This window comes from Vespula vulgaris, chromosome 5 (genome assembly GCF_905475345.1).
Source record: "Vespula vulgaris chromosome 5, iyVesVulg1.1, whole genome shotgun sequence".
In the NCBI taxonomy this organism is placed as follows: domain Eukaryota; kingdom Metazoa; phylum Arthropoda; class Insecta; order Hymenoptera; family Vespidae; genus Vespula; species Vespula vulgaris.
In genome coordinates this window covers 7,094,908-7,116,265 of record NC_066590.1, presented here as the reverse complement: position 1 = coordinate 7,116,265, position 21,358 = coordinate 7,094,908, and the positions used below count along the sequence as shown (strand labels likewise).

General features: G+C 32.2%; 2 protein-coding genes across 4 annotated transcripts; one reads left to right on the top strand and one right to left on the bottom strand.

Moving 5' to 3' along the window:
- The first annotated feature begins 836 nt into the window (after nt 1–836).
- Nucleotides 837–19,570, top strand: LOC127063775 (glutamine synthetase 2 cytoplasmic). 2 transcript variants are annotated; one of them, XM_050993954.1, is made up of 3 exons: nt 837–1,002; nt 16,373–16,563; nt 17,410–19,570. In XM_050993954.1, exons 2-3 carry the CDS (start codon nt 16,380–16,382, stop codon nt 18,333–18,335), a joined length of 1,110 nt encoding a protein of 369 aa, XP_050849911.1. In that variant the 5' UTR covers nt 837–1,002; nt 16,373–16,379; the 3' UTR covers nt 18,336–19,570. The 2 variants fall into 2 exon arrangements, with proteins under 2 accessions (XP_050849911.1, XP_050849912.1); XM_050993955.1 differs by lacking the exon at nt 837–1,002 and adding an exon at nt 5,138–5,294.
- LOC127063778 (surfeit locus protein 1) lies at nt 18,596–21,265 on the bottom strand. Of its 2 annotated transcripts, XM_050993959.1 has the most exons (6): nt 20,976–21,264; nt 20,778–20,899; nt 20,476–20,667; nt 20,229–20,393; nt 19,928–20,154; nt 18,596–19,815 (listed from the first exon to the last, which is right to left on the bottom strand). In XM_050993959.1, the coding sequence occupies exons 1-5, from the start codon at nt 21,180–21,182 to the stop codon at nt 19,941–19,943; spliced, it is 900 nt and encodes a 299-aa protein (XP_050849916.1). In that variant the 5' UTR covers nt 21,183–21,264; the 3' UTR covers nt 18,596–19,815; nt 19,928–19,940. The 2 variants fall into 2 exon arrangements, with proteins under 2 accessions (XP_050849916.1, XP_050849917.1); XM_050993960.1 differs by having other exon boundaries at nt 18,596–20,154; nt 20,976–21,265.
- Between the last annotated feature and the right edge of the window lie 93 nt (nt 21,266–21,358).

Below are 21,358 nucleotides of genomic sequence, written 5' to 3'. Positions count from 1 at the left end.
TGATCGATTTTTTATTCCACGTTTAACTATTTTATTTCGTTAAAATTTAGCCATTTATATTAAGAATACTATAAGAGTGTATGTTTGTTGTGTTTATTTAAATCGTGAAGATAACAAATTTGCAATAATATGTTTTGTGAACACGAGCTAAAAGCGCCATTAGAAGTGGCGCTTATCCGAAACTTCATTAATCGCAAGTTCATGGTCCCGCCATATTTGCATCGTAAAGTTATTTCCTATTCGTTCGAACCTGTACGGTTTTCGGACTTCTAAAGTCTTTTGAAATGATTTATTACAAAGAAGTCAAGTTACATAATATCACGAATTTGTTCGATGTTCCATAAGAAAAAAATAATAATTCAGGTTATTTTACTTAAAGATCAACGAAAGACGACGCGAAGTAAGTGCACATATTTCTCGAAATATTTGATTTCAACGTTACGAACAAGAAATTCTAATAGTGTTTCATATACGACGAATGTTACATTTTTCAAACGTTAAACGAATTTATGACGAAATCGAGAAGATTCTCTTTGATGACGATAACAAAAATCTCGAAATACGAAGAAGAAGAAGAAGAAGAAGACAACGACACCAACAACGACAAAATGGTATCGACGTCAAGAAATTCTTTCTCGTTTCGTGATCCGTTCGTGCTTCACGAAAGAAAAGAATTTTCCGGCTGGTAACGATCCGTCGTACCGAACGATCATGCCGGATAATCGTTTTCATCACGGAGGTGGGGAAGCTAGGCTAGCCGAAGAAGAGCGCGGGGTGAGCGACGCTTGCGCTGAAACGCTCCCCTACATAAGTTATCGCGGGCGCGCTCATACGGCAGTATCGCAGATCGTGTTATCAGGCACAAGTTGGCTAGTTTCGTCAAGAAGAACTATCCATTGGATAGTAGAAGGAAGAACGTAAAAGACGTAGAGTGGCATCGATCAAACGTTATAAGAAGTCGAACCAAGACGGTCCTTTCTGAACGCGTGGATTTATTTCTAAGTGAGTGCGTTTTACATTCTTTTTACTTTCATTATTTTATATTAATTTATTAAGAAGTGCGATATATATATATATTTTTTTTTCTTATTCGTTGTTATCCTCGTAGATAATATTTATAGATTTCGAACGATAGAATCGATAACCTTCTTTCTCTCTCTTTCTTTTTTATTTAATACGATGAAAGTTAAAGGATCACCGATCGAAGTTCTGTTTCACGAGAAAAATAAGTGTAAGAACTCGCGCTTAGAAAAGTTTATACGGTTGTACAGATAAAATAGAGGAAAAATTACGACTAATTTTTTTAGCAATAAGATATCAATCTTGAGTAGAGAACGTATAATAATTTTTATTTTTTATATAGATATACATACGAGGTATCGAGTTAGATAATAGTTAGATGGAAAAATGATCGGTTGCATCTGGATCATTCGATAGTATTGCATTACCGTCGGATGTCCGCAGCTTTTTTATTTTTTTTTTATTTTTTTTATTTTTTTCGGATTCTCAGATAATGGTAGATCAGATACTTGGCAATGACTTTGTTTGTGTCTCTTTAAAGAACTCTTAATCCATTTGTGAAAAGATAAATCCACTTAGTTTCGACTTATCTATTTGAAAATCTTCATATTTTGATGAAGTCAATTAACGTGTTCCTTATCAATCACTTAGATAAATATCTTAGAACAGTCATCCTTGTTTTTACGACATAATATTAAAGCAATCTACTGTTCAATGATTGAACAAATGACATCGATGTCAACTTACAATTAACTCTTTAAATTATGGATATTCCTTATCACCTGATATAAATATTCGTTTTTCCGTATTACGACTTAACGCGACTTTAAACGATGATAATTACCGTTTTCGTGAATATAACGATCACTTGTCTTTATTTTATGCAAATACAAGCGAATCCTCGTCAATAGACTCTTAGTCGTTAAGAAGAGTTCCGATTCTTCGTTTGTAGAACGTTAACGATTACTTTGACAATTTCCAAGTGTTATTTGTAAAATAATCTGATGAAACGACACAAAGACGACGGCACCGACCTACATTGCAAAAATAGAAATATCGAATCTTATGAATGTTTAACAGGCTAGCACGATATGTTCTTTTATATTTATCCCCTCTCGGTAGATTTTTTATTGTTATTATTAGGATTCAACGTCCATTTCACGAAAATTTTCACGCACACTTACGCGTCCCATAGGTTATACTCATTTAGCACGGTGTAGGCTCAATAATACGATTCGTCGGTAATGATAGCTGCGACGATCATTTCGTTTCCTGTACATATGTCCGTAATCAACCGTACAAGCATATTGTATTGACCAGGGGATTTTACGATAACGAGATCGACCTTATCGTCGAAATATCTTTCATTGAAAATGGGTAAGAAGTTTGAGTGAGCAAAGAAATTAATTTTATCAAGGAGGATGAAAAGAGATGTACAAATATGCTCCTATTCTCAGAAAGATATTTATTTCTCCTACGAAGAAGAAATTTCTACAGAATATACGATATTTGAATTAATAATAACGAATTGAAGTACCGTAGAAACGGTTAATATCTTTGCATCGAAAATATGATTGTATGTAATTAATCTTTCACCTGTAACATAGACAGATTTACTTCGTACGCTTCACGTAATAACAAAGTTTTTTAGTAGATTTTTTATGCGTACATTTGAAATGCGTATATTTAAAAATGTATGATATTCATACAGGTTTAGAGAACGCACGTGTCAGCACGATATATTTGTCATACGCACACCTTCGTCGTGCGCGATAGTTCCACGATCGACAAACACGGCATCCTGTTTACTCGTTCGCTTTAAAATCTCACATGAATTAAATGGTATATCTTCTGTATCGAAGAACCTGTTTACTACAAGTAATCGCGAGGACTTGATCAATAAATTTACGATTGAATTCATATGAATGATAATTAATAATTAATTATTCCGAACGATTAGTTGACTTTCTAAACTATGGATCTTCGATCCTAGATTCTCGATCTTTCTTTTAAGATCATTGTATTGAACTGGCGCAACACGAATAAATTTTTTGTTTTCTATACTTGATAGAACAAACTCGCGTTTCTTACTGCGGATCAAACAGTTTTAACAATGAATTCGATTTGTTTTCCTATGTCTCCATGACGATGTAAAGCGTCCGGCATCGTCAAATCGATACATGCGACTGTTCTTTCATCATATTAGGGTCAAATCACGCGTGTCCGGTATAAGATAATGCAAAAGGATTCGAGGGATCATCGTTGGATTGAAGGCACAACAATTCGCGAAATTACTCTCTAGGTAGGGTACGTTTGGCTAAAAAGAGAGAGAGAGAGAAAGCTTTTAAGCACTCCCAGTAATTAATGAGAAAATACGATACATGTGTGAACGACTTGGGTCGTTCCAATTTTTCAACGGTCCTCGAAATTTCGACTCTGTTTTAGCATTTAACGTACATGTACGATTGCGAATAACGAATAACGTATATGGATATATATATATATATATCTATGTATGTACCATGTACATTGAACTCGTATGACGTAGAATTAATTGGTCTTAGTTATTATTACATACATAGTGGTTCATATCAAAGATTATAAGCGATGTATATGAACTCGTTATATCTTCACGCAAGTACTCTCGTTAAGTAGTATAACAAAACAACGTTCTAACAAAGCCAAGCGTTTGAGCGATTCTCAAGTAAAGTAGAAAAAGAGGGAAACGATATCGAGCGATCTTTATGACTGAGTCTAAAGTTTGCTTGGAATTCTTGAAAAGTAGGGTGAACGTATGGACTTCGCGACTATTCGCGAAGCTATGACACTCTCAATTCCTTCTCAGTTATCGCAAAAGTAACGTCAGTTAGTTCTAGTGTTGGTAGATCGGTGAGTGATACGTTAAAATCACTTTTAAAGAGATCTCTTTAAACTCCGTACCACAGTAGTCTTTCGTGCGCTCGTTAATTCGTTCAAACAACTTGCTAATTAACACTAAGCATCCGCGAATCATTTTATTTAACATTGACGTAAACTTTCTAACGCGTGGCAAGAACGTTCTCTTCTTTTATTTGTCTAGTGATCGACCATTCAAGCAAATCGCGAGTTCACGTGAAATTAGAATGCGAAATTAGAACATTTGGATACTTTTCATAGTACGTACATATTTATCTTCTTTAGTAAGTTCCTCATAAATGTTCTTCTAAATACTTGTTAAAATGTTCTTAGTAAATAATGACAAAATCTTTCAAGGCTTAACTCGAGATTACGATTAAATTACTCGATAGTTTTCGTATACATGTTTGATTCTTTATCTTATTTTTCAAAGATCGTAAAGACATTTCAGATGTATATTATGTAATATATCTTATATAATATATATTATACATTATATAATATATTATGTTTCATTTATTATATACATATAAAGAGAGAGAGAATTGGAAATTATTAAAAAGGAATGATCGTATCAATAACGTTGTCCCACTTATGTATATATATATATATATCTTTTCAAAGCACAATGTAAGAGTCTCTATTACGCCAGGAAGATGCACGACGAGATAATTCGTTGTACGTCGTGTAGCATAGCGGGGTGCTTTTCGCGCGAAAGTTCATCGATATATCGTACGAGATATTTCGCGAATGACTTCGTTACAAGTTGCGAATAGACTTCCTCGTGTTTTTTCATTGATATCATTTAAGATTAATTCATTTATTACTCGTTGGATGGACCAAGCATATTAAAAGAAATTCATATTAGCTCGTTATTAAATTAGATAAATTAGAAACTATATGACGAAGACAGACTCGCAGAGTTTAAATATTTATTTAATAATGATATCGAGATAAGACTAAGTAGATAACAATCATCGTTCAAAGTTCGTTCGTAAGATCCATGTTACATATGTAAGATGTACAGAGTTCAGAATGACGATTTTCTTTCTTTTAACTATCGTACAAAGGATAATACGACATAGTTTCGTTTACGGTCGACACACTCGTCATCTAGAAACCTAATTTACGTGTGGTAGACTTTTGACTCACGATCCTATTTTCGAAAGCATTATCTATACTAAACTACGCCTCTTTCGAACTCTCTTATGCGCGCTCATATCATGTATGACTTCGACGGCAGTCACCTGGCAGTCGTACTCGGTGAAGTCACTACGTCGCACGCGTCTTCGCGTTTTCATCTAAATGAAGTGTTCGTTTCGTTGTTAACGAGCGTTACATCGTCTCACATATCACATCAGGAGTAGAATCGAACTCAGGTATTTATTAGTATTAAATTCATTCGGATCCTTCTCCGCGAGATTGATTTTAATTATTTAAAGTCAATTTCGCTCGCGTTATATTAAGAAGTCATCGTCCACCTTTTGACAGGAAGTTTAATTAAATTTAAATGTTGTATCCACTTTAATCGATTCACCCACGTTCTTCAATCCAAGTTTATTATGGAATTCCTTTTCAAACGACTTTTTTGAGTCCGTGAAAGCACCGCCCAATAGCCGTGATACGTTTGGATTAGACTTTGTTGATGTTTATAAGAAAGACGCGTAGGAAGAACAGCTTCCGTTTCTATGTAAATCTTACTTTCAATATATACGTTGCACGTGTACGTCTTGATCGTTGTCTGTTTCGTAATGAAGTATCATTTTTATTTATTTTTTTTCTGTTTTCAGTTCATTAATATTTATAACGATTATATTGTGATTAAAATGATTATAATTTTATCGTATTATATAATAGTAATCGACAGATCATTTTTATTATATTCTAAGCAGACAAACACGTATAAAAAAAAAGTATCGAATCGTATTATCGACGTCTGATTGATGTAAAGCAAACTTGGCAGCTTTATAGGCAAAATTCCGATCGTTCGTACTAACCAATTCGAGCGCGTTAGACGAACACACGCGTTTCTTGTGCAAGTATGTGTTTCTATTTCCGATGGGGTTACAGGCTAACTTGATACGTTTCTTCGTAGAAAAGTCACTTATTACGATGGTCGTCTATTTAATTATTATCTTATTCGTTTTTATCGTTTCGTTAATGCTCCATTTTTATCGTATCATTGCCGAGAGAGAAAGAGAGAGAGATAGAAAAAGAAAGAAGAAGCAAGTTTGATTAAAAGGAACAATGAATAATTGTAAACAGCTGATATAGCTCAGCTCACGACGGGTTGCGTACATTAAGGCGTACTGCGTATATCAATTTTGCATAATCAAAGTAAAAGGCTCGGTATTTCTCTAACAATAAATACAACTATTCTCTTTATTTCTTTTGCTTATTAATGAACAATTAGCAGTACTTCGAATGCAATTTTTTATCTCTTACAATCGCATCTCTTATTCCCATTATCTAATCATGCAAATCGTTATTAGTCTCGTTACATATATAAATCGTCGAGTTCTCTGCGTTCCTCTTTGTTTTTATTTATCATTCGATTGCATAAGAAGAAATGGAATAGAGTCCTTGGCAATGAACGTTGAGATTTTAAGAGAGAGAGAGAGGGCGAGAGAGAATGAGAGATAGAAAATTGGAGGTGGGTGGTAAAGATGGTTGAAGGTAAACGAAGAGAGGGAGGAAGAGTAGGAGGAGGCCTTGATGTTAGCCGGAAATAGTTGGCACGGAATTGCGTGTCCCATCGCACTCTCTTCTCAGCCTTTTTAGCTTTGCTAAGGTGAGCAGAAAAATGCTCTTCATGCGTTCCGATGACCCTGAAAATCTTCCGTCGACTTTTGTCTTCTATCTTCTCCTTTCTCTTCACTTCTTCTCACATTCCTTGCTTTTGTACGAAATTATGTACACGCGATCGTGTAGAAAGCGCATGGAAACTCGTTACACGTTCGTTAGCTTCTTCGAGGTTACGCCTGCCAAAAATTTATCGATCGAAACAACAGCAATATTGCGTTGTACGAAATAATCAAAATTAGATCAAAGATAGAGACGAGATAAAGATAAAGACGAGTTTGGAAATTTGTTTAAAAATGTTTTCGTTCGAATATTTTTATCATTTTATATACGTATACGTGAACGTTTACGATCATCATAGAATATCGATCGTGATTTAATACTATCAAATTCTTTTTGAAATATAGATATTTATTCTTTTTTATAGAGAACGATAGCGAATTATAATACAACGCGTCAATCAAAATAATCTTGTATCTGATCGTTATTAACGATTGTGAATTCGCATAACATCTCATACGATGATGCTTGCCAAAGATAGAGTATCTATTTAGGTTACCAATGTACTTCTATACTCTATGGTATTTTCGATCTGAAATGGGATGGAAGATACGGGAATACACGCATAAATCTCAAGCGAAGAACGATAACGATTGAATCGTGATAATCTCTATACATCGGTGTTTTTCAATTACTCGAAGTGTGATAAATAAATGAGCTATCATGTATTTCTATTTCAGTTTAGAGTAACGTCCAAACAAAAGAATATGTTAACAATAATTACTTTAAGCAACGTTAATTTTTATTATTTATCATCATTCGGATTCTTTTTCTCAATCAAATATGTAACTTCGTACTACGAAACACGTGAATGAAAGATAAGAATGAAAATTATAATTATACGGTGTAACTCATCATGTAAACTTAATTCAAAGTCAAATGAATACGTAATATATATGCAAAGTTGTGAATGGCGAAGTCTAAGTATCTCTCAAGTATATAATTTACAAGATAAAGATTAAAATTTCGATCGAAGCGCGTTATGTAACGAGTTGTACATGCAATTCGTTTCACGATAAAAGGAAGTACAATATATTAACTTATTCACTTATGACGCCATTCTTGATCAAGAGCCAATGGTTAGAAAAAGCAACAGCTGTTCCAGCTAATTTTCTTTGTCTGTCAGTAAAACGGAAAATTTGTTGTAATGCACGTTCAGACAAACAAGAAAATGACATTGAAAATATGTAGCTCGTAGAATCGCTCATATGTAGCAAAAGAAATAGATCCATTAGATGAATAATCTTTAAGTGGCCGAACGTCCTCGATCATCGTCAGGACGAATAATGAACGTTTCGTGATTGATTTCATGGCTTCCTTTCAATTTCGTTCCTTCTTAGGGTATGTCACTCAGCATGTGACCCTTCATTTTAAAAGTATTCTTGCAGATTAATGCTTGGAAACTATCGGAAAATTACTGCGAAATTATCAACATTTTTTTTTTATCGTCGTTTCGAGCAACGAGACTTTTTATTTTTGCGAGATTCGATATTATCAATCAAGAATTATTTTGACAAAAAGATAAAAAATGTTCGAAAGTTTGAAAGTATAACATTGATTTAATTTAACAACTCTTTAAGCTTATCTTCTTCGTTTAAGATTTTCCTTTTAACGATTTAATGTTTCTAACTTTCGAAAGTTCCAAATGAATTTAACATAGATCCGATGTTTTCATTTACTAGTCATGCAAACTTTTAATTTTTTATAACATAGGATATTTCTTGAAACGTCCAATGATCCAGTACGTTTGAATTTCTTTCTTCGACCGTTCGATCAATTCTTTTTATCGATTTTCGCTGAATAAAATAAGAGAAAAAAGAAGTTAATTCGATTCGATCGCCATGGATTAATATACTGTTTTCAAGGAGTTTAGTTCTTAAATGGAAGGTCTATGCAAGTATCATTTGGCTAGTCTAGGTCAGTAGAACGCTTTATCGTGTCGCAGTTTGCTTCTATTATCGCGAGACCCTAGCAAGTTTGTACTTGATGCACGAATAAACCTCCCATCATATTATATGCAGTAATGTAAGAAACCTTCATACATACATCGTAAAATAATTTATCATGAGTGTAATTATAGTGTACGGTAACGATGATTGTAATTTCGATAATTACATATCGAAATTATTATTCGATATCGAATTAACGAGCTTTAATCAATCGATAGAAAACTTTCGATTTATTTTATATTTAAATCATATATACAAATTTTATCTAGTTTACACCTACGTATTATTTATAATTTTCTTAATAATACTCACAATATCGTAAGATCTTAATTCATTAAAAACACGAGATCGTGTAAATAAACATCAATTAAATTTAGGGAGACAATATGTTTCACTTATGTATGTGTATGCACGTGATGAAATAAGCGTCAAAATGAGAAAGGAAAATAACCGGTGTGTAACGATACTAATTAAATGTTTCTTTATCAACTCTTATATTTTTCATGCTTCACGCGAGAATAATGAATAATTATAATAACAGTGAATAATAATAGTAGTAAAAAATTTACAATATGTAAAATACTCGTCACATAAGCTCGTCGACAAAAATTGTTTTCTTTCTTCTACAAGATACAGTACTCTACATTTTAATAGTAAGTTTCTCTTATTTATTTTTATTTTTAATCTAACTTTTTAATCTATGAAAGATGTGTTTATGAAACACAAATTTCCTGACTCGAGAATTTTATGTTATTTATCGCTTTTTTGTTTAATCTCTCTCTTTCTTTATATTTGAAGAAATGATAAGAAGGTCAAAGATATATAATGAAGGATTGAGTAATAGTAAGACTTCTGTAAGCGAATGTTATCGTACGTAATAGTTAATAACTATTAATATCGCTAATAATTTTTAACTGAGATTTGTTATAATGTTAAAAGTCTTTATATCATATCGACTTATATTTTATCGATAATGATATTGATAAGAAGCACGTGCTCATCGGAGCGTCGATTATTTAATCGAGGATACCCGATAGGTAAAATTTACACGCTCGCGTTACTGGATATTGGTTAATCGAGGAGTCCGAATTCTTGAGAAAAGAGAAAGTTAGAAAAGTAGAGTCGAGAACGTTAGTAAGATATTCGTTGTCTTTTTATCTTGTTCAAGGAGATAGTGAGAAACGAAGAAAAAAGAAAGAAAGAAAAATAACAATTATCTTTTCTTTTCTTTTTCTCTTTTACCTTATTCGAAACGAAAATAAAATAAAATTAGAAAAATCATTTTAGAAACAGTGGCTCGCTATAAATAATTATTAATCAACTTAGTTAATAACCGTAGCTATTATCCAATTGTGCAATCATCACGATGGTAGAATGATATCGATTATACTTATTGCGAAAAAGTAAAACTTCTATTCTATTCCAACTCTACTCTAATTTTAACTCTAACTTTAAGTCTAACTTTAACTCTTTTGACTTTAACTCTAACTCGATGACTCGATTCCATCGATTACGCGGTCTGTGACCACTGGAACTAGAGTTTTTTCAATTTATCCATTTTTCAGATAAATTCTGTGATAACATTAGCAGCAGTCGTAACGTTTGCTTTTCTAAATGATTTTTGACTTTCATTTATACTGATTTCATTATCGACTCTTATCTGAAGACTCTTCTTTTCTTTTCTTTTCTTTTCTTTTTTTTCTTTTCTTTTCTTTTCTTTTCTTTTCTTTTCTTTTCTTTTCTTTTCTTTTTTCTTTTGACAATTCATTCTCGATTGTCATAAAATAACATAATGAATATGATATAAAATTTCAAAGAGAAAAAGAGAGAGAGAGAGAGAATTAAAAACTTATATAGATCTTCTTTTAACTACATAAAGTACAGAAGAAATCTATTTTTAAATTTTATATTTCTCACTTACTCATCCTCATAGCCAATTATAATGAGAACGGATACATAGAATGGTGATTAATTAGTACGCCATTGATTTCAACAGATGCTTTTATCAATGGTTGTTCTCGACTTTATTAACATGTCTCGTTACATTTAAAAATAATCACACTTAAAAACAACTAGGCAGTTCGCGAAGAGGGACGAATTTTTTGACGAATAAATATTTATTAGCTTAGCCATAGAATTAAATTTATTATCTAATATCTGTTTACAAGATAAGTCGATAGAACGATGATTATTCTGATATCAATTTTTTATTTGATTTATTATACGTATATGTGTATGTGTGTGTGTGTGTATATATATGTACATATAATTACAATAGCAGTAAAAGGACAGATAGGTAGATAACTAAATAGATAAAAGAAAAGAGACGTCGATTCAAAAGAAAGAATAAGAATATCGACTAGAAGAGCTTTGTTTACAAGGGAGTCGAAGCTTCGAAAATTTATATGAAAACAAAATAATAACAGTATGTTATATGGTACTGAAAGTCGAACCAAGCGAAAAAGGAGAAAGAGAAAGAAAGAGAAAGATAAGAGAGGGGGTACCCATATAAAAGGTACTACTCTTTCTCTTCCACCGTCAGTAGAGAGTGCGTTGCTCTCACCGTTCTCGACAGGATTTTTCTTTCTTTAGTCGATTAATACTTTCTCCTTTTTTATTGTTTACCACATCGTTTCTCTTCTCTCTTCTTTCTCAAGTCCAAAAGAGGAAAAAAGAAAGTCCGAACAAGGATCGTTTATCCTTTACCCAAAATCTCGTGATTATCTATGTAAGGACAACAAACGACCGATCAGAAAAATGAGCTCGAATAAGTTCATGAAGATTTGCGGTAGCATAATTCTGCGATCGGTCGCAACCGGTCAAAAGCAGAAATGGATCACCGTCAGCAGGTGTATCAGGTTGGTTAACTTTTTGTATTTTCGCTGTAGAATTTCAAGAGCGCGTATTTTATCCGTAAAAGATAAGAAATTTCATTGTTTTCGAGTATTCCATAGAACTTTATCATCATGTGCGATTAATTGAGACCTAATAGGTACGTTTTTACAAATAATTTTTATCAACAAGGAAATGTATATTATTTAAGAATACAAGCAAATGTTAAATTAATCAAAAAGTTTTCGTAGAATTATTATTTAAATAAGATATATTTAAATGTTAATCGAGTGAATGTCCGGCTTGAATACGATGGCCTTGGTGCATTGAATTTTAAATAAAGCATTTGTTATTGTTTTATGTAATACTTATATACACATATACATATAGGTATAAATACATAAGATACATGAGAACTGTGAAAAACTTGAAAATCGGTCAGATATTCTTGTACATTTATGCGTCGAAATAAAATACAAATTTAGAACGTTGTAGGCGAAAAAAGGAGAGAGAACGAGAGAGAGAGAGAGAGAGAGAGAGAGAGAGAGAGAGAGAGAGAGAGAGAGAGAGAGAAAGAGAAAAAGTGTAAACTATCATGCAAAACATGTGTTTAGTTATTTCAGAGATCGACTCATGGTCACAACGTAGTATTGGTATATTATTTGTTATCATCAAACGAAAGGTCAAACACATCTCATTAAACAATTTGCGAATAAAGTAAACAAAGATTAACGTGGATATTTACTCGTAATAAGTTCCTTTTTAACCAAATTTTATTATAAAGATTTTTCTCTATCTTCTTCTTCACAGATCAATCGGGCCATTGATTTAAAAGACCTTGAAGACAGATCGAACGATTCGTTTTTGAGAACATTTTCTCTTCTTCTTTTCTCATACAACTTTCTATATAAGTCTTCGTACTAACTAAAAACCGGTAAATTATACCTTTGATCTCGTCTGACCTTATTGCGCAGAACCTATATACCATGTGTATAGGTTCCACGTATGTTATTTTTCTCTTCCTATAAATAAATGTTACTATAATAGAATCGTACTAATAGATTATTATTAAGAAAACTGCCCATTTAGACGAAGAGTCATTAAAAATATTACGTTTGTAGAGCTATCTTTTCATATCTTTTAGTAAAAAAATAAAAAAGAAAGAAAAAAGATTTTCAAGTCTAGACATCTGACGTTTTTTCTTATAATTATTGGTATTATCAGACAAAGAAATTAATGAAGATTGTCCAGAACGAATGGTTAATTTGGTCGATTCTGTTCTTCTTTCTTTTTTCTTTTCTTTTTCTTTCAATTTCCAACGAGACCTCTAAAATCGTCGAGAGCGAGTAAAGTTCAAGGAACAAAGGAGCGTCATTAACGTTTCTCTGGTGTCTCTTTGTGGAATAGAAGAATAATAACAGCGAAATAGACGTTGCAATTAACGTAACGAAATTGCGTCGTCGTTATTCTATTTGACGAGATATGTAGATCCGTTCTATAAAATTTTTATGTATATATACGTAGAAACACATCGTTAGGAAACTTTTCACGAATCTTGATAATTCGGTGATGGATTTTGTTTACACTCATCGATCACACGAGATCGATATTGTTGTTCCATTAGTTATATTTTATAATATATGTTATCGTTATATTTTAATAGTATATAGGTATCTATTGCACGTTGTGTATTAAAAACCTTGAATGAGAGTATCAGTTAACGAAAGAGGATAATACGTACATATGTATATACATACATACCTATAGATAAGGGGCCATTTAATCTCGTTAATGTCGTCATCATTATATTAAACAGAAAGGACTAGGAGGCGTCACTAAAAAAAGACAACTAAAAACTTAACGAGCTCTAACATGTGAGAAAGAGAGAATAAAAAATGACTTCTCGCTGGTGATTCTCGTGAGTTCAAAGCAAAGTGCATTAACCTTAGAATTTATTTTCACCATTGGCCTTTTATTACGTCCAGACAATGGAGCAATTAAATTATTTTTTATTTATGTACACACAAACTATTATATATATAATACTATGCATATGTATATTCGAACGTTTTCAACATGTGTTGGTAAAATATGCAAAGAAAAATAAAGATCATCTCCTTCGGAGAAAAAATCGTTCGAGGACGTGGAAGCAAAAAGGATACAGTGCAAGTTGTTTATGAATCTAACTCGAGAATACCAACGAACTGTTTCGAAAATCATCGATATTGTTCATCGAAATAATCGAGGTCGTCGTTCATGTCGTAATTATAATTTATACATTCATATAAAAGCATTTAAATAATTCACTGACTATACTTACTCGCAAAGTTATTTTTAAAATTATTGTAGTCGTCGTAATTGTTATGATTATAAATATCATTATCATCATTATAATCGAGAAAAAAAAACAATTTTGATGAAACTTTAAAAGACTTGGACTTGTCAAACTTTTGAACCCAAAATTAAAATTATCAAATAATTCCTGACATTAACTATACGATTTTTTTCCGTTTCTTTAACGCCGTTATTAATGTTTTAATAATGACGAAAATTTCTCGTATCGTTTCTCATACGATGTAATAATGATAAGAATGGAGCAATCCTCTCGTATCTCCTTTTAAGGACCAAACTCGTTTCGAGAAGAACGCGATCGCGTGCAAGGAGTTCAAATTATATATGTTCATATAAACGAACATTCGTTTGGATTTTTTGGAGCAGCAATCTTTACAATCACGCGAGACACATTAAAAGATCGATAGGAACAAAACAAGATAATATTATTTTTATTCTTAATACGAAAACGATTAATTCGAAGAAAAACACGAATAATGAAAACGGCGCGTAATGTAATTATTAATAAACACTTTATTACGAGGAAAAAATGAGAAAATACAAATTTTCATTATTTTTTTTTTCCTTTTTTTATTCATACTATACGGTTCTTCGTCGTCTTTTTCTCGGAATGATTTGCATATTTCCTTTTAAAACTTGTTATATTATTAGAATTAAAAAGCATATATATATATATTTGTACAAACATAGGTAATGTAAATAAACAAAAATAGAGGACATAAAAAATATCAATTAAGAAATTGGACGTCTAATATCGTTGAATTTAATTATTGTAAGTTGCATTTAATATTTTTTTCGATGAGAAATTAATTATGATTCGACCCACGAACATTTAATGACGATTAATAGCAATTATATAATTTGTGCTTTTGTCAAGCGTTTCTCGAGCGATTGCTGATTATTGCAACGATTATAAATTGTCTCTCTCTTTCTCTGTCCATGTTTCTATCTCTTTTTTCGATTTATTTCATTATGAGACAGGAGAGAGCGTCGAAATTTTCCACTCACGTACACGGACACACACATACACACATTACAACCTTATTTTCATCGTGTGGACCTTTTCATGTATTCGAAAGAGTCATTGCTCCTTCTCTTTCTCTTTCTCTTTCGATCATCTCCCATCTTCTCACACCATGAAACTTCTTTTATGGTATCGATTAAAGACCGTAAAAAAGGAGTGGAAATTTTTGTCAACGTCCAGTCAAAAGAACGATACTTAAACGATATCAAATAATGATTATAAATAGAAACCACTTTAAGGAATAAATTTTTTATATTTTTTTTTTTTTTTTACGTAGTTGATTTAGTATTGGAATGATTTCGAAAACAATTACTTTTAAAAGATATAATTATTAATGATTTTGATAAACAATTTAAGAGATGCAATCGCAACAATATTTGAAGGAATAATTTTGATTTTGAATCGCAAGCAATGGATGGCATCAGTATATATACGATCATCGTCGTGGTAAGATCGTGCTTCCACGCACGAATCGCGTGGTACACGCATGAAACGTGGGCGCACCTATCTTTTCGTGCCGCCCAAGGATAAATAAAGAGCTTCTCTTTTTTTCTTTTTCAATCTTCTCCCTCTCTCTTTCTTCTCTGTCTGTCTGAGTCTCCCGTACCAGCTGCATCATCGTGGATGCACGAGCTTACGTCGTGGACGATGGACGTGCAACAAGTCGTACGTTATTTCCATCAGACGGCACCACCATCGTATCACTTGTTTATTTTTTTTCTCTTTTTAAAGTGAAACTTCACTTTAAATAATAATCTGAAACATTTCAAATCTCTTCAGATTTATATAAATATGAAGAGTTAACAAAGAATTCTAATTGCTTTGAACATAATTAAAAGTTTAAAACTCTTGATAAGTTTAGAATCTTTTGTTACTTTAGTTATTCTAGCGATAATGGATTCACGTATCAAGCCAGGAAATAATATAATCAGTATCAAAAGAAATAGATTAAAACATATCATTTTAAATAAAATCTTGTTACTAAATATATATATATATATATATATGTATGTAAAAATATTATTACTTATTTAACTTTAAATATATTACATATATTCTGAAATAACGAAGTAAAATAACAACATTATGAATTTATGAAAGAACATAGAAACGCAGTTGTTTCGTTTCGTTGTTTTATCGCTTTTCGATATTACCTCTTTAACGAGAAAAAGGAGGAGAATAGGATCGATTCAGGTGGTAAAGTCTATTCTTGAAACAAGTGCGGCAATAATGCACGATTACGTTTTCTTTCCTCGTCAATACTTTATCATTGTTGATTGATAGGGAATGTAAATCGTTAGCCTAAACGTTCGACGGTGGAAGCTTGAGATATTTTGACGTGCTTAGAAAATTTCCGATAACCTGATAGGATCTCATCGATATTCGATGTCCTTCGTAACGATTTACGTTTAACATATTTCTTTTATATGTATTACAGCACTACAATGTCGCGTACTATGCTAAAAGATTCGCCGAATGCGGCTGTGGACAAGACCTTACTAAACAAGTATCTCGACCTGCCACAACCGGATAATGCGATTCAAGCAAGATACATTTGGATCGATGGTACAGGCGAAGGTTTAAGATCTAAAACCCGAACTTTGGATTTCGTACCAAAACATCCTTCTGGTTGGTATTTTAGGAAATTTATGAAGCTTTCGTCGCGTTGTATAAATTTTTAACTCAGCAAGATTAGTGGATATAATAAAAATACATATACATCGTCGAGTAATTTATTTCAAAAGATTTTATGTATTTTTTTTAATAACTTGAACAAAATTGCTTTAAAAATTGAATTATATGCCTTAGGAAGATCTTTTAATTTGCAAAGAGATTAATATTAGCGAAGAAACTATTGTTCGATAGTAATGAATACTAAAGTAGTAATAATCAAGAACAGTTTATTGAATTATCTTGAGAATGACATAATCGATTTATATTCCAATCACAAGAAAATAAACAAATTCACATTTTATGTTAATCAAATTCGCGTAAGTGATGCGGATAACACGACTCGGTCGTTTGTTTTTATTTGTTGTCCTTGACTGTAAACCGTGACAGAGGTCACAAGTTAGTGAACGTAACGAGACTATTGTAGAATCACAATGAGCGCGTACACTTGTGCATGCTACATTCGTTCGAGTCTTTCATTCAATTTTCTTACGTTAAGGACAATTCGCGTAGTAGCAAAACGATAGATCGTAATCTTTTCTATTTGATCGAATCGATATAAAAAAAAAAAAAAAAGATAAGAGTATCACAACATATACAAGATTAAAATCGAAAGAAATTTCAACAACACCTTGTCAATAATTTAAGAATAATAATAAAATTCCAACAGTGATAAAGATACAAATTGAGTACACAATCGATGATACAATTACAAGCTTTTTTACATAGATAAAAATTATCTTGATATAACTCTCTAAATTTCCCCTATCGATAATGATATTAATAAGATACATTTTCTTGTAGAACTACCAACGTGGACTTACGACGGTAGCTCGACGTACCAGGCAGAGGGAGGCAATAGCGATATATTTCTTTACCCTATAGCGATTTACAACGATCCATTCCGACGTGGTAACAACAAGCTGGTCCTTTGCGATACCTATACAAGCGATAAAACTCCAACGAAATCGAACCAACGCTACAAATGCAATCAGGCGATGGAAGCAGTTAAGGATGAAGAACCTTGGTTCGGTATCGAACAGGAATATACCCTTTTGGACTTTGATGGGAAGCCTCTAGGCTGGCCTAAGAACGGTTTCCCAGGACCCCAAGGTCCATATTATTGCGGTGTTGGCGCAAACAAAGTCATAGGTCGCGAGATCGTTGAAGCTCATTACAGAGCATGCATTTATGCTGGTGTTAAGATCGCTGGAACGAATGCCGAAGTGATGCCTTCCCAATGGGAATTTCAAATAGGTCCATGCAACGGTATAAGCGCTGGCGATGATCTCTGGATCGCAAGATTTATTCTTCATTACGTTGCTGAAGAATACGGTGTAATTGTGACTCTTGACCCGAAACCGGTCGATGGCCATTGGAACGGAGCCGGAGCTCACACGAACTTCTCTACGAAACCTATGCGTAAAGATAATGGTATCTCGGAGATCGAGAAGGCCATCGATAAGCTCAGCAAACAACACCTCAGGCATATTCAAGCCTACGATCCACGTGGAGGAAAGGATAACGAGCGCAGATTGACCGGCAAATGCGAAACCAGCAGTATTCATGATTTTAGTGCTGGCGTAGCCAATCGCAATGTCAGTATTCGTATACCTCGTGGCGTAGCCGAGGATAAAAAGGGCTATCTCGAAGATAGAAGACCCAGCAGTAATTGCGACCCTTACTCTGTATGCAATGCCCTTGTACGCACCTGCATTCTCAACGAGTAAACCGAGGACTTCGATACACCTTTAACACTCTCCTATTCCTTGTAGATGTTACACGCACTTGGCCTGGTAAAACGGTTCTTAGCTAGTAGTAAAATAGGATCGTGAAAGATCTGCAGAAAGAACGGTAGTCGTTATTACGTGCTTCGAAGGATAGTTTCAATCGAACGGTCTAAAGGAATATCATCTTAGCAGATTTTTATGAGAACTTTATTAGGCATATACTTCCTTTCTAGTAAGTGTAACTTCTTTTTGAAGAACGATTGGAATAGGGGTAAGAATCAGTCCTTCATCGATAACATCTGTACAACGAGGTGGACTGTTGGATAGAATAGAAATTTTCTTAACTTTCTGACTTCTGCATTGTGGAAAAGAAAAAAAAAAATAGAAAAAAGAAGAGGTGATATTCGTGAATTTGTTTGAGATTCACGTGTATTATATATACATATGAATAAAATCTACGTGAACGATAAGGTATAATAGAAAATAAACGCAATCAAATTTACTCAAATATTGATCTTGCGTTGTATTCCGTAATAATAAGAAATTATTATGATTATTGTGTCGTATATCTGGATACGTAGGCAAATTTATTTTATGAATTGTGTATCTTGCACGAGAGAATTATATATGCTTATTATATCGATATTTAAATTAACGTTGGTATAATCAATTGCGACAATAAAACGAAAGGTTTTCGTTCGAAACAACCGCATGTTCGGTACGATTAATATGCCCGTGTGTTTCATTACCACTGGCACGACAACGTTAAGTTTGATGCCTTTTCCATTATATCAGTAATCATATCTCTCACAAGGTCTGCTATGCAGCCGCAGAGTTTCATAAATTTAGATAACGATAAATGGGGTATAAAGGTGTTCCTTTTATCCAATTACATCGACGTGTTTACAAGTGGGTTCTGCGTTCATCGTCGTTTCATTATTAATGATATATCGCTCTATTTTATTATAATATTACATAAAAGAATGTACACACTATTGATGTAATTTGTATATTGTATATTTTCATATTTGTATAAAGATATTTTCTATGCTCATTCGTTAATGTACTATATACTACGATCATCGTTAGCAATTTTGCTGATAATGATCGCTATTATCGCTGTTATTGTTGTTATAATACGGGAAATAATGTTTCTGGGAGCAATTAATATTCTCCTATAAATGGAGTACTCACTTGTTGCGTTATAAAATAAAGAAATCTATGATTATAAGTTAGACATTCGTTTATTTTATTAAATATCTTATTAGAAATAAGATGATAAGAAATATTTTTTAATGAACAAATGGATTATATCTAAACTATACAAGTTATAATACAAAAGAATATATACATATATCAACTTACTTAATTGAGTCACAATGTTACACTTTATTTCTTCGATTAAAAATCGATATACCATCTATTTATCATTATTATCATACAAAATGAAGACGCGAAGAGATCTGCTTAATAGTGCATTCTATAAAATAGAAGGAGTATCATTAAATTGTGATAAGTATTCATGGCAAAGAATTGTACATGCATTGCATTTATTGTATATGTATAATGTACAAAGTTTTCATTATTAATACCTTTAAATTTGTGCTAATGTAGTGGTAGCTTCTTTATAAAAATTTTGTACCAGATGGTTGCAGTACATAAAGAGAGTGTATACCAAGTAACCATATAAGAAAAATGTTCATTTCGTAATGTAATTTTCGTTTGACAACTAAGTGGACCTTCAGGAGGATCATTTTTGGACCATAGATCAATAAATATAGGTGAAGTATCAGCCATCTTGGCCATACTTGTTATGTCTCTAAAAATCAGAATTTCCTTATATTAGTACATGATAGTTTTTCTATGATAAAAAATGTAATTTTTAGTGTTTACCTGTAGTACCATAATCCATATTTAGGTTTATTTGAAGGATTAAAAGGTGGTCTGGATTCTTCTTTTCTTACAATACCATTGATTTCAATAGTTTCTTCAATTTTACTACGTGGTAAATTTTTTGCTTTGTCAGGTATCCAACCACGATTTACTAAGATTGTTAGGCTAGAACAGTCAAACATATATAGAAAGTGGTTTATATAAAACTATATACTTAAATATCTTTCATAGATTTAGATATACATACTCTTGATTTTCTACCTTAAATGGTGTAATAACATTCCATCCATTAGTATTTCTTCTAGCAAATAGATTTCCTGTATCAGTTGCTACATTATGATAAATTACAGATCTAGGTCCAATAAGAAATTCCTTTTCATGTAAAAATTTACCCTTTGCTTTTACAGTACAATATTCCAAAGAATCCAGTCGATCAACGCTATAAAATTAATGTTATATTCTCATATACTTATTGATCAATTTTTGATAAAAAAAATTTATCTTTGATTTATCATGGTTATTATATATTTATATCTATATGATAATTACTTCTCTATTAAATCAATAGGTGCAGCATTTATTCGAGTTTGTAAATCTTCTATTAACTTTAACTTCCATTGACGTCTTTGTAATTGCCATGTACCAAGAAAAAATGTTGAAACTGGCACAACCTTAAATCGATTATATTATGAGTAATTAATTCTTTGTGAATTATAATAAAAAAAATATAATTATTGTATTACTCACAAGCAAAAAATATCCATATAAACTAATAGGTTTTTTAGCTTTTTGTCTGATTTCATAGAGAGTTGGATTAGTTGATTTTGATCTTCTTATTAAATGTACTTTAATATTATTACATAACAATAATCTGCTTTTCTCTTTATATTGACAATGATTAATTAAAATCTTATGTGCTAAGTTTGAAAAATTTCTAATAAATGGTAAATTCATTGTTATTCATTTCTCTATACTCTGTATTCTAAACACTCATCGATACAGGTTATATCGAATTTACACTGCTGATAACACAATTTTATTATCATCAAATTTTATGAAGCGTTAATCGATTTACTATCGATATTTGAAAATATCCTAGAAAAATTTTTCGCTGTTGTGTTGGTAGTACT